Source organism: Boleophthalmus pectinirostris, unplaced genomic scaffold, assembly GCF_026225935.1.
Source record: "Boleophthalmus pectinirostris isolate CB_2022bp ecotype Guang Dong unplaced genomic scaffold, ASM2622593v1 HiC_scaffold_2051, whole genome shotgun sequence".
NCBI classification, from domain to species: domain Eukaryota; kingdom Metazoa; phylum Chordata; class Actinopteri; order Gobiiformes; family Gobiidae; genus Boleophthalmus; species Boleophthalmus pectinirostris.
The window spans coordinates 1-11,908 of record NW_026571164.1 but is presented as its reverse complement, the minus strand read 5'-3'; the positions used below and the strand labels follow the sequence as shown (position 1 = coordinate 11,908).

The 11,908-nt window shown below is 46.1% G+C and overlaps 1 protein-coding gene across 6 annotated transcripts; it reads left to right on the top strand.

Moving 5' to 3' along the window:
* Positions 1-11,406, top strand: LOC129409990 (uncharacterized). 6 transcript variants are annotated; one of them, XM_055156879.1, is made up of 10 exons: positions 3,010-3,507; positions 3,598-3,779; positions 3,974-4,185; positions 9,216-9,390; positions 9,585-9,740; positions 10,025-10,219; positions 10,316-10,530; positions 10,707-10,835; positions 10,925-11,026; positions 11,167-11,406. In XM_055156879.1, exons 4-8 carry the CDS (start codon positions 9,330-9,332, stop codon positions 10,782-10,784), a joined length of 705 nt encoding a protein of 234 aa, XP_055012854.1. In that variant the 5' UTR covers positions 3,010-3,507; positions 3,598-3,779; positions 3,974-4,185; positions 9,216-9,329; the 3' UTR covers positions 10,785-10,835; positions 10,925-11,026; positions 11,167-11,406. The 6 variants fall into 6 exon arrangements, with proteins under 6 accessions (XP_055012853.1, XP_055012854.1, XP_055012851.1 ...); XM_055156881.1 differs by having other exon boundaries at positions 3,013-3,507; positions 9,585-9,671; XM_055156876.1 differs by having other exon boundaries at positions 3,012-3,507; positions 9,216-9,740.
* Positions 11,407-11,908: the final 502 nt, after the last annotated feature.

Below are 11,908 nucleotides of genomic sequence, written 5' to 3'. Positions count from 1 at the left end.
AGACCAGCCCAAGTGACACGAGAGGGGTTGTGGGATGGGAGGCAGACCATCACTGCTTTGTCAGCCAAGGAGGAGGCTGACATAGTGCGCCTGTATGCAGCTCTCCATGCCATGATCAAGGCACCTTCAAGGTACAAAATAGTAATTATTTTGTACACCATAATTACACATACATTCCATGGAACTAATGAAGCATATGGATGTCTCTTCCACCGTTTAAATACACCCAGAAGGCTGGGAAAAAGTCACATGTGTCAGCAGGACCGTAGAGAGCACCCAGGAAGCCAAGTGGCTCTGCTCCTGTCCAGCAGGTGGCAGAAAGGTGCTTGACCACAATTTGCTATCATCTTGGTTCAATACAGTTCATATTATTTTATTTCAATCCCTTTTGACATCGTAACGTGGTTCATCACGGCTTTACATCCTTGTTCACAGTCCAGACCATATCCTCTTTCTCTCCCAATGTGCACATGATGTTATGACCTTTGAGGAGCCAGAAAACTGTGAGGGAGAAGCTTTCCCCCGCCAGCACACTCTGGCAGCTAACAAGCAACCTGGGATCAGTCCACCAGTTCCACCTCCCGTTTTCCCTCCACAGTCTTGGCCAGTTCCTCAGTTTCAACATCCTCCTCCATTTCTGCCCGCTCCCTCATATTTGCACTCCGCATTTATTTATGCTCCATGGCAGCAAGCTCTTCCATGTCCTGATGCTCCTCCACTGCAGCAACCTCCTCCAGCGTGCCTTCCATCTCAGCCAAGGCAACGTGCCTGGAGGCTGAATAAAGCTGCCCAGGAGGATGAGGAGCTAGTGTCAAGAGGGGAACCGCCAAAGAAGAGGCTATCAAAAGAGCAGTACCACTACACCTGCATGCAGTGTGGCCAGGACAAAAGCAAAAGAACTGGACACACCCAGGTGAAGGGGCGGTGGTACTGTCCAGCCTCAGGACTGTCCCTGGAAGACTGGAGGAACAGTTTACAGTAGGGGTGATTTCAAAGCCTCACGATATGATATCGTCACGGTATGAACCTCACGGTACCTTATTTATTGCGATGTCATGGGAAAGCTCACGATATGGTGGGGAGGCTCACGATTAGGAACGTAACAATATCCAAATCTCTTGGTGCGATGTTTTCACTATATACATCTCACGGTAGGATATTTATTGCGAAGTTTTGTGGAGGTTAAACAGCTAAAACTGTTACTGTGCTACTTTTTCCTCTTTAGAACTAAGTCTTAAAACAACTGTTATTTCTTTATGTAGTCTACACTGAATTGTTACATCCCTAGTTTACAGTAGTTTTATTGTTTCAGCTTCATCTTGATGATGATGATTATTGTTATTATTGTTGTTATAATATTATTGTTATATATTATGATATTGATACATTATATTGTTATTATGTTATTCTATATTGTTATATTACATGGTTATACTTTTATTATTGTTATTTAATCATTTATTTAATTTTGTTTAAAGGATTTGTTTTACAGCTCTTAAGCATTTTGAAAATTTGGTCAAATTTGAGCCGAAACGATGGGGCCGGTCCTGACGAAAAATGTCATTTTTGGCCATGTCAGCTTTCGGCCCCAAACTGCCTTCAAATGACAAAAGATGCTCTAATATGGCCATCTGTGGTGGTCTGAGGTTGTTTGGGGACGTTCCCAGCCAGTTTTTTAGCATTTTGAAAATTTGGTCAAATTTGAGCCGAAACGACAGGGCCGGTCCTGACGAAAAATGTCAATTTTGGCCATGTCAGCTTTCGGCCCCAAACTGCCTTCAAATGACAAAAGATGCTCCATTATGGCCATCTGGGGTGGTCTGAGGTTGTTTGGGGACGTTTCCAGCCAGTTTTGAGCATTTTGAAAATTTGGTCAAATTTGAGCCGAAACGACAGGGCCGGTCCTGACGAAAAATGTCATAGATATCTCTCTGTCTCTTCTCTCTCCTCTCTCCCTCGTTCTTCTCGTCCTGTCTGTTCATACGTGGTTTGTCATTTTTCTTTGCTTTCTTACTGTGTGGTACAATGTTACATTAAAGTTTTGATCATTTTATTGGAGTCAAGAACAGCTTTCACGTTTTTATTTAATTTCCTGTTTAAAAACAGGACAGTGAGTGTCATACACTGAATAACTTGAAGCCAGAATTACTTCCAGGATAATTTTACTACTATTTTAATTACATTTATTCACAAAACCCATCACTCTTTGCTCAGTTTAGAATTAGTTTTATTCACTTGTTGCTGCACTGAGCTACTCTCTCAAATAATTGAGTTTATTAAAAAGTGAGGGGACATATGATGGCAGAGTTATCTGCATACACTGTTAAATTAGTTTGGTTTTACTAGCACCTAATAGGCCTTAGGAATGTCAGAAGCGCTGTGTTACTTTGGGAAGCTGCCTGTTCGAATCTCACAAAAAACACGAAAATGTAAGCGATGATACACCTTGCAATAAGTGCTGAAGTCAGTGTAAACAATGCTGAAAAGATAATAGATAAGAAAACAATAATATAATGGACATTTCCCTCCTCTTCTCTCCTTTTCTTTTTCTCCCTTCCCCCCCCCTTTTTTTTTTATTTTATTTTTTTTTAATAAATTTAAAGAAAAAGTGTATACATCCAGCAGTGTATAAAGAACTGTGATTACTATTCAAACATTTTATCGTACAACATGTACAAATAAAATAAATAAAAAGTTAAGTAATAAAAAAGAAAGGAGGGGGAAATAAACTCTAAGAGGACAGGAAAGGGGGAATGTTCTAAGTTTAAACTTAGTTCCAGTAGTAGTATTATTTATTGGTTTATTTTTCGTATAAACTCTGCTGATTTCGCGGGAAAAGACGTGAAATAATCGTCCCAAGTTTCATTGTTTTCTCGCAAGTCCTTCAATACAGATGTACGAATTTACATAGGGGGCGCGAGGACGACCCAAGGTAGGTGGCTGTGGAGTTAATGAGGTTACATAAGGTCAACATAGCATAATCTACAAAATGCGCACATAGCTATTTTATATGGTCTATTCACACCGCTACGCTACACAATGCACACATGGCTAATTCATGTGATCATTTATTCACGTGTAGCGACATTGGTTATTATTATTTACCACAAGGGCTGTGATTGCTTTGTCTTTGTACAGAGGGCAAACCATGACCCTCCAAAGCACTGTAACTTTGCTACGTTTTCCTTGTTTGAGAAATTATATAAATAAAGCCTGCAAAACATGTAGAATTTCCTCCCCTCCGTCTGTCTATACATGTATGGCCAAGCTCGACATTAAACTGTTTGATATTTAATGTTTGCAGATGACTAAGACAGGAAAGCCAGATAGTTCCTGGAGGGACATCTGCTTGAAGTATGCCCAGGACAAATTCCACTTTTCAGCTGGTAAACGGCCAGGGGCCAAGAAATGGAAAAAGGCCTTAGAGAGGATTGATGCTTGCCCCTGCAGAGCCATGCTAAGGATCTGTTTGGGAGAAGCCTTCAGTGTACCTGTGGGTTCCACAAGGTAGGTGAAATGATTTACTAATTGATTAGTAAAGTACAAAAAGAGACAATTAAAGAAAGCTTTATTTCCCTCTTTTTGTACTCCCCCCAGCCAGCAGATCTGGCATCAGGTGCTGGGTCCAGTGAGGCAGGAGGAGTTGAGACGGAAGCAGGGCGAGTCCAAGTCGACACGGAGGCAGGGAGAGGAAACACGGACACAAGGAGAGGAGACATGGAGGCAGGGAGGCAGGGGGAGTTCGAGTCAGCACGGAGGCAGGGAGAAGAGACACAGAGGTAAGCGCGTCAGTGAAAGGGTGCGCTTCCACTATTCAGCATTCATTATGCCATGACCACAAAAGGTAACAGTACTGCCACCAAACCTAACGCAATCTCTGCTCACTCAAAAAATGTATAAAATACAACATGTATAATTACAAAAAAACCAAAAGGAAATTGGTTTGCTTCTTGTGCTTGTATTTGGTTTACAGATCACCAAGAAGCTGGCTGGTGGAATAGGGGGCAGTGCTGCGTGGATGACCAACATCCGCAACGAGTTTGACCAGGTTCTGAACTCTGTTCTGACGACGGGTGAAGGTGCAGGGTTGGAAGAGTTGTGCCAAGGCGTCGTCACCCTTTATAAAAATGTAGGCCAAACTGAACCTGCGGTCATCTGTCGATCGGGACTGCTGCACCCAGACAGGTGGGTCTCTCTCTCTCACACATACACACAAACAGACACACACGCACAAACAGACACAGACACACACAGCTGTCTGTGTGTCACACACAGACACACACGCGCGTGCACACACACACACAGAAACACACAAGCATACACAGAAACACGCACACACAGAGACGCAGACAGACAGACACAGACGCACACACAGAAACACATGCGCACACACACACACACACACACACACAGAAAAACAAACGCACAGAAAGACACAGACCCCCACACACAAACAGACAGACAGACACACACACACAAACAGACAGACACACACACACAAACAGACAGACATGCACACACAGAAACACACAGACAGACAGAGATGCACACACACACAGAAAAACAAACGCACAGAAACAGACAGACACACGCACACGCATAAACACACGCACGCACAGAAAGACACATGCATACACAGACACACACACACAGAGAGACACAGACACATGCACACACAGAAACAGACACAAACACATAAACACACACGCACAAACAGACACACGCGTACAGACACAAACACACACAGAAACACACAAGCGCACCCAGAAACACGCACAGACAGACACAGACACACACATACACAGACAGACACCGACACACACAAAGAGACACACAGACACAGAAACACACACGCACAGACAGACACAGACACACGCGCACAGACACACACAAACACAGAAACACACAAGCACACACAGAAACATGCACAGACAGACACAGACACGCACAGACAGAAACACACACACACATAAACACACACGCACACACAGAGACACGCACAGACACACAGAAACTCGCACAGACAGACACAGACACACACATACACAGACAGACAGACACCGACACACACAAAGAGACACACAGACACAGAAACACACGCGCACAGACAGACACAGACACACGCTTACAGACACACACAAACACAGAAACACAGAAACATGCACAGACAGACACAGACACGCACAGACAGAAACACACACACACATAAACACACACGCACAGACACACAGAAACTCGCACAGACACACAGAAACTCGCACAGACAGACACAGACGCACGCGCACACACAGACATGCACGCACAGAAAGACACCCAGAAAGACAGACGCACACACACACAGAAAAAGAAAGACACAGACACATGCGCGCACACACACACACAGAAACACACACACGCACACACCAACACACTCTCGCACACACAGACACACACGCAAACACAGAAACACACATGCACACACAGACACACGCACAGACAGACACACACACACAGAAACACACACACACAGAAACACACACGTGCACACAGACACACGCACACACACACAGAAACACACATGCAACAACAGACACAGGCACACACACACAGAAACACACACGCGCACACAAACAGACACACAAACGGACGCGCACACAGACACACGCACACACACAGAAACACACACACAGAAACACACACACATACAGACACAGAGACGCACACACAGAGACACACACACAGAAACACACAGACACGTACAGACAGACACACTTACACACACATGCACACACAGACACACACAGAAACACACACCCATAAACAGGCACAGACACACACACACACAGACACACACACAGAAACACACATGCACAGACAGACACAGACACATGCACACACAGACACGCACACACAGAAACACACACGTACAGACAGACACAGACACGCACACAGACACACACCCGCGCACTCATAGAAACACACACAGACACGCACATACAGAAACACACACGCACACACACACACACACACAGAAACACACATGCAACAACAGACACAGACATACACGCACACACACATACAAAAACAAACACGCACAAACAGCCACACACACACAGACACACACACAGAATCACACACAGGCACACACAGAACATGCACAGATAGACACAGACATGCACACACACACACACACACACACACAGACACGCACACACAGAAACACACACGCACAGACAGACACTCGCACACACACAGAAACACATGCGCGCACACATAGAAACACACACAGAAACACACATGCACACACCGACACACACTCGCACACACAGACACACACACGCAAACACAGAAACACGTACAGACAGACACACACACAGAAACACACACGCACGCACACATAGAAACACACACAGAAACACACACAGACACACGCACACACAGAACATGCACAGATAGACACACACAGACACGCACACACAGAAACACACACGCACAGACAGACACAGACACGCACACAGACACACGCCCGCGCACTCATAGAAACACACACAGAAACACACACAGACACGCACATACACAAACACACACGCACACATAGAAACACACATGGAACAACAGACACATGCGCACGCACACACAGCCACACACACACGCGCGCACACATGGAAACACTCACAGAAACACACACAGACACACACGCACACACAGAACACGCACAGATAGACACAGACATGCACACAAACACAGAAACATACACGTGCACACACACACGCGCACAGACAGATAAACACACACAGACACGCACACACAGACACGCACACACAGAAACACATGCAACAACACACACAGAAACACACACGCACAGACAGACGCACACACAGAAACACACATGCACAGACAGACACAGACACACGCACACACAGACACGCACACACAGAAACGCACACACACACACAGAAACACACGTGCGCACACATAGAAACACACACAGACACACATGCACACACATGCACACACGCACACACCGGCACACACTCGCACACACAGACACACACACGCAAACATAGAAACACGCACAGACAGACACACACACAGAAACACACACGCCCAGACACACACACACAGACACGCACACACAGAAACACACATGCACAGACAGACACGCACACAGAGAAACACGCACAGACACAGACACACGCACACACACACAGACACACACGCATGCACAGACAGAAACACACACACAGACAGACACACATGCGCACACACAGAAGCACACGCACGCACACAGAAACACGCGCACGCACACACAGCTACACACACAGAAGCACACACGCATACACCGACACACTCTCGCACACCCAGATACACGCAAACACAGAAACACACATGCACACACAGACACACGCACACACAGCAAACAGACACGCACACACAGAAACACACATGCACAGACAGACACACACACACAGAAACACAAACACACAAACAGACACACACACACAGAAACACGCACAGACAGACACACGCACACACACAAACAGACACACACATGCACGCACACAGAAATGCACATGCACACACACAGACAGAAACACACACGCACACACAAACAGACACACAAACGGACGTGCACACAGACACACGCACACACACAGAAACACACACATACAGACACAGAGACGCACACACAGAGACACACACAGAGACACACACACAGAAACACAGACACGCACAGACAGACACACTTACACACACATGCACACACAGACACACACAGAAACACACACGCATAAACAGGCACAGACACACACACACAGAAACACGCACACACAGACACACACGCACACACACACACAGACACACACACACACAAACACAGAAATACGCACAGACAGATACGCACACAGAAACACACATGCACAAACAGACACATGCACACACACACTGAAACACACTCACACAAAAACACGCACGCATACACAAAAATGCACATGCACAGACAGACACACAGACATGCACACACAGAAACACCCACACACAGACAGACACACACAGACACGCACACACAGAAACACACACGCTCAGACACACACATGCACACACAGAAACACACACACAGAAACACGCACACACACACACATAAACACACACACACTCACAAACAGACACAGACACACACACGCGCGTGCACACACACACACACAGAAACACACAAGCATACACAGAAACATGCACACACAGACGCAGACAGACAGACACAGACGCACACACAGAAACACATGCGCGCACACACACACACACACACACACACACACAGAAAAACAAACGCACAGAAAGACACAGACCCACACACACAAACAGACAGACATGTACACACAGAAACACACAGACAGACACAGATGCACACACACACAGAAAAACAAACGCACAGAAACAGACACACGCACACGCATAAACACACGCACGCACAGAAAGACACATGCACACACAGACACACACACACAGAGAGACACAGACACATGCACACACAGAAACAGACACAAACACATAAACACACACGCACAAACAGACACAGACACACGCGTACAGACACAAACACACACAGAAACACACAAGCGCACCCAGAAACACGCACAGACAGACACAGACACACACATACACAGACAGACAGACACCGACACACACAAAGAGACACACAGACACAGAAACACACACGCACAGACAGACACAGACACACGCTTACAGACACACACAAACACAGAAACACACAAGCACACACAGAAACATGCACAGACAGACACAGACACGCACAGACAGAAACACACACACACATAAACACACACGCACACACAGCGACACGCACAGACACACAGAAACTCGCACAGACAGACACACACACAGAAACACACACACACAGAAACACACATGTGCACACAGACACACACACACAGAAACACACATGCAACAACAGACACGCGCACACCGACACACACTCGCACACGCAAACACAGAAACACACACGCACAGACAGACACGCACGGACAGAAACACACGCACACACCAACACACTCTCGCACACACCAGCACACTCTCGCACGCACAGACACACACGCAAACACAGAAACACACATGCACACACAGACACAGACACACGCACAGACAGACACATTGTTAGAACAATTTGTATTCAATGTGGGGTTTTTTACCTAATTAACAATGGTTGTTTTTCACAGATGTGTCTTCAGTGACCAAGCTCTTCCACCCATGGAAGTCTGCAGTGCGCTCAGACAGTTTTCATTTTGTGAAGCGCTTCAACTGTGGCCTCACTACAGAACACCACCCTCTATATGGCACCTTTTGTACCAAGCTGTCATCCTGCGTTTTTGAATGGGATCAGGAGGATGTGCAACGCCTGAAGGAGGCCAAGAGAGAGGACTGGAAGTGCAGCCACAGTGGACATGTTCCCACTGAGGAACAGCTTATGGCCACCGTCTACCCAGGAGAACTAAAGAAACACTGCAGGAGGAGGACCCGTGGAGTGGAGGAGATGCGCCGTATGATTTCAAGGCTGCTGGAATCAGTGTGGGACCTCACAGACACCACAGGGCTGTGTTTGGTGAGCCATGACAGCATGCGCCACATCTGGGAGATGCAGCAGAAACAACTGGAGTGCTTCCAAGACCCCCCAGGTGTTGCACTGTATACAAAGGTGGGGACATTCCAAAAGGGCGGGAAAGAGCTAGACATCCTTAGGTGTGGTAGGGGGTCCTCCTCCCTGGAGAGTTTTCACTGGCACCAGTGCGCTTTCTTTGCAAGTACATTTGCCTCAAGACATACTGTATATATATATATATATATATATATATATATATATATATATATATATATATATATATATATATATATATTTGAATGTTCTTTTCTCTTATGACAGAGAATGTACTGTAATTATTCAAAATAACACAATTACTTAACACTCTTATGTATTCATATGGATTCACTTTACAATAATGGTGTTGACTGAAAGTGTTTTGTTTCTTAGGCTGGCGGTGCAATGCTACACATATGCAAATGTACATGCTGGAGGGGCTATCAAGGTGGAACATGGGCGGGGCCGAGGGGGCCTCGACCCTTAGAAGCTTCGATGTCCGCCCGATGTCCCACCTCAACAGCTTAAGCCAGCGTGTCCGTGGTTGTAATCTAGTGGCAGAATTCCCCCCACCTGGGAAACCTACTGGTAAGACTTTGGATTTCTTGGGTGCAAAGACTGTGCTATGGAGATGGATGTGTGTATGTATGTCCTTCTCTCATCTTGTGTTTATACTGGTTACAGATGAGCGCATAGCGGTGGAATATTTATTGGGCCAGACCAACAGAGGGGACCTGCTTGCGCCATGGCATGTCCCTGAAATCCCATCACAGGTGCTTGAGGAGGAGTGGGACGCAGATGATGCAGATGTCACTGTAGACATGTCTGAGGAGGGGGCTACTGGTCCTTATGACCAGTCTGTGGAGGGTGACACTGATCCCGAAGTCGTCGTCACAGAGGTAGGTAACATTTTCTCTAACACCTTAGCCTACTCAAAAACACAATACTTACCTGAAATAAATGTGGTTAAACGAATAAGATGAATGAATGTAAAATCAGCATTGCTCACATAAATAGGAACAAGAGTGACCATTAATTTGCTTGGTTTTTCTTTTTCGCACTCATCACTTTCCAGACCAGCCCAAGTGACACGAGAGGGGTTGTGGGATGGGAGGCAGACCATCACTGCCTTGTCAGCCAAAGAGGAGGCTGACATAGTGCGCCTGTATGCAGCTCTCCATGCCATGATCATGGCACCTTCAAGGTACAAATTAGTAATTGTTTTGTACACCATAATTACACATACATTCCATGGATCTAATGAAGCATATGGATGTCTCTTTCACCGTTTAGATACACCCAGAATTCTGGGAAAAAGTCACATGTGTCAGCAGGACCGTAGAGAGCGCCCAGGAAGCAGAGTGGCTCTGCTCCTGGACAGCAGGCGGCAGAAAGGTGCTTGACCACAATCTGCTATCATGGTTCAATACAGTTCATATTATTTTATTGCAATCCCTGTTGACATCGTCACGTGGTTCATCACGGCTTTACATCCTTGTTCACAGTCCAGATCATATGCTCTTTCTCTCCCACAGACTATACATGACTCATGGCCAAGCAGCCCAGGACCCTGAAGTCAACAGGGTCAGTGAGTGTGTTTGCCTCAGGCTTGCCAAAGAATTTGAGCAAGCACGCAACGGGCCAAAGGACACAAAGGGGAAAACCTCGCCCGTCCCTCAGTCCATCGTCAGTGTCTACAGCAACCTCAGACAGCTGCTGGAGGACAGTAGGGTTGTCTTGGACCAGACAAACCTGTTTCTGGTGCCCCTGAACAACACCACGGTCTCTTCGTGGTATGTTATTTCATTTACCTTTCCCATACAGTCAAGACAGTATATAAATGTAACCGCGACATGGCCGTGCAAAAGTCCAGCTTGGTTGTGGGAGTAACCCATCTGTGTTCGTTGCGAACAAATGGCCACGACACGTTGCTGTCTTTTGTGGTTTTGATCTGCATCAAACAAAATAGATACTGGTCAGGATATCTCAGCTCGACACGGTGAGCAGCTCTACAAGGAGAGCAAGTCACTTTAACATCTAAGTTATCTTCTGTCATGACGTGCAAAAGTCCTTTACTGTAATAACTCAAACATTGTACAAAATATTAGCTCATAAATGTTCCAAATGACATAAATACGATGTACAATTAGGATGTGATCATAGAATGAATAATTAAACAGAAATACACAATTTTTACCGACAGAGCTCAAAATCATTGACCCACCTCGTGCACATCTCTCGTGACTGGCAACATGCTCTTGGCGGCCAGGGGCGCTT

Bases quoted from the DNA above. Each gene is read 5' to 3' on its own strand.
- LOC129409990 (XM_055156878.1), top strand. From the start codon at position 9,464: ATGGCCACCGTCTACCCAGGAGAACTAAAGAAACACTGCAGGAGGAGG. The intron at 9,741-10,024 runs GTAGGGGGTCCT...TTTGTTTCTTAG, and splicing joins GCTAGACATCCTTAGGTGTG to GCTGGCGGTGCAATGCTACA. The intron at 10,531-10,706 runs GTAGGTAACATT...ATCACTTTCCAG, and splicing joins CCGAAGTCGTCGTCACAGAG to ACCAGCCCAAGTGACACGAG.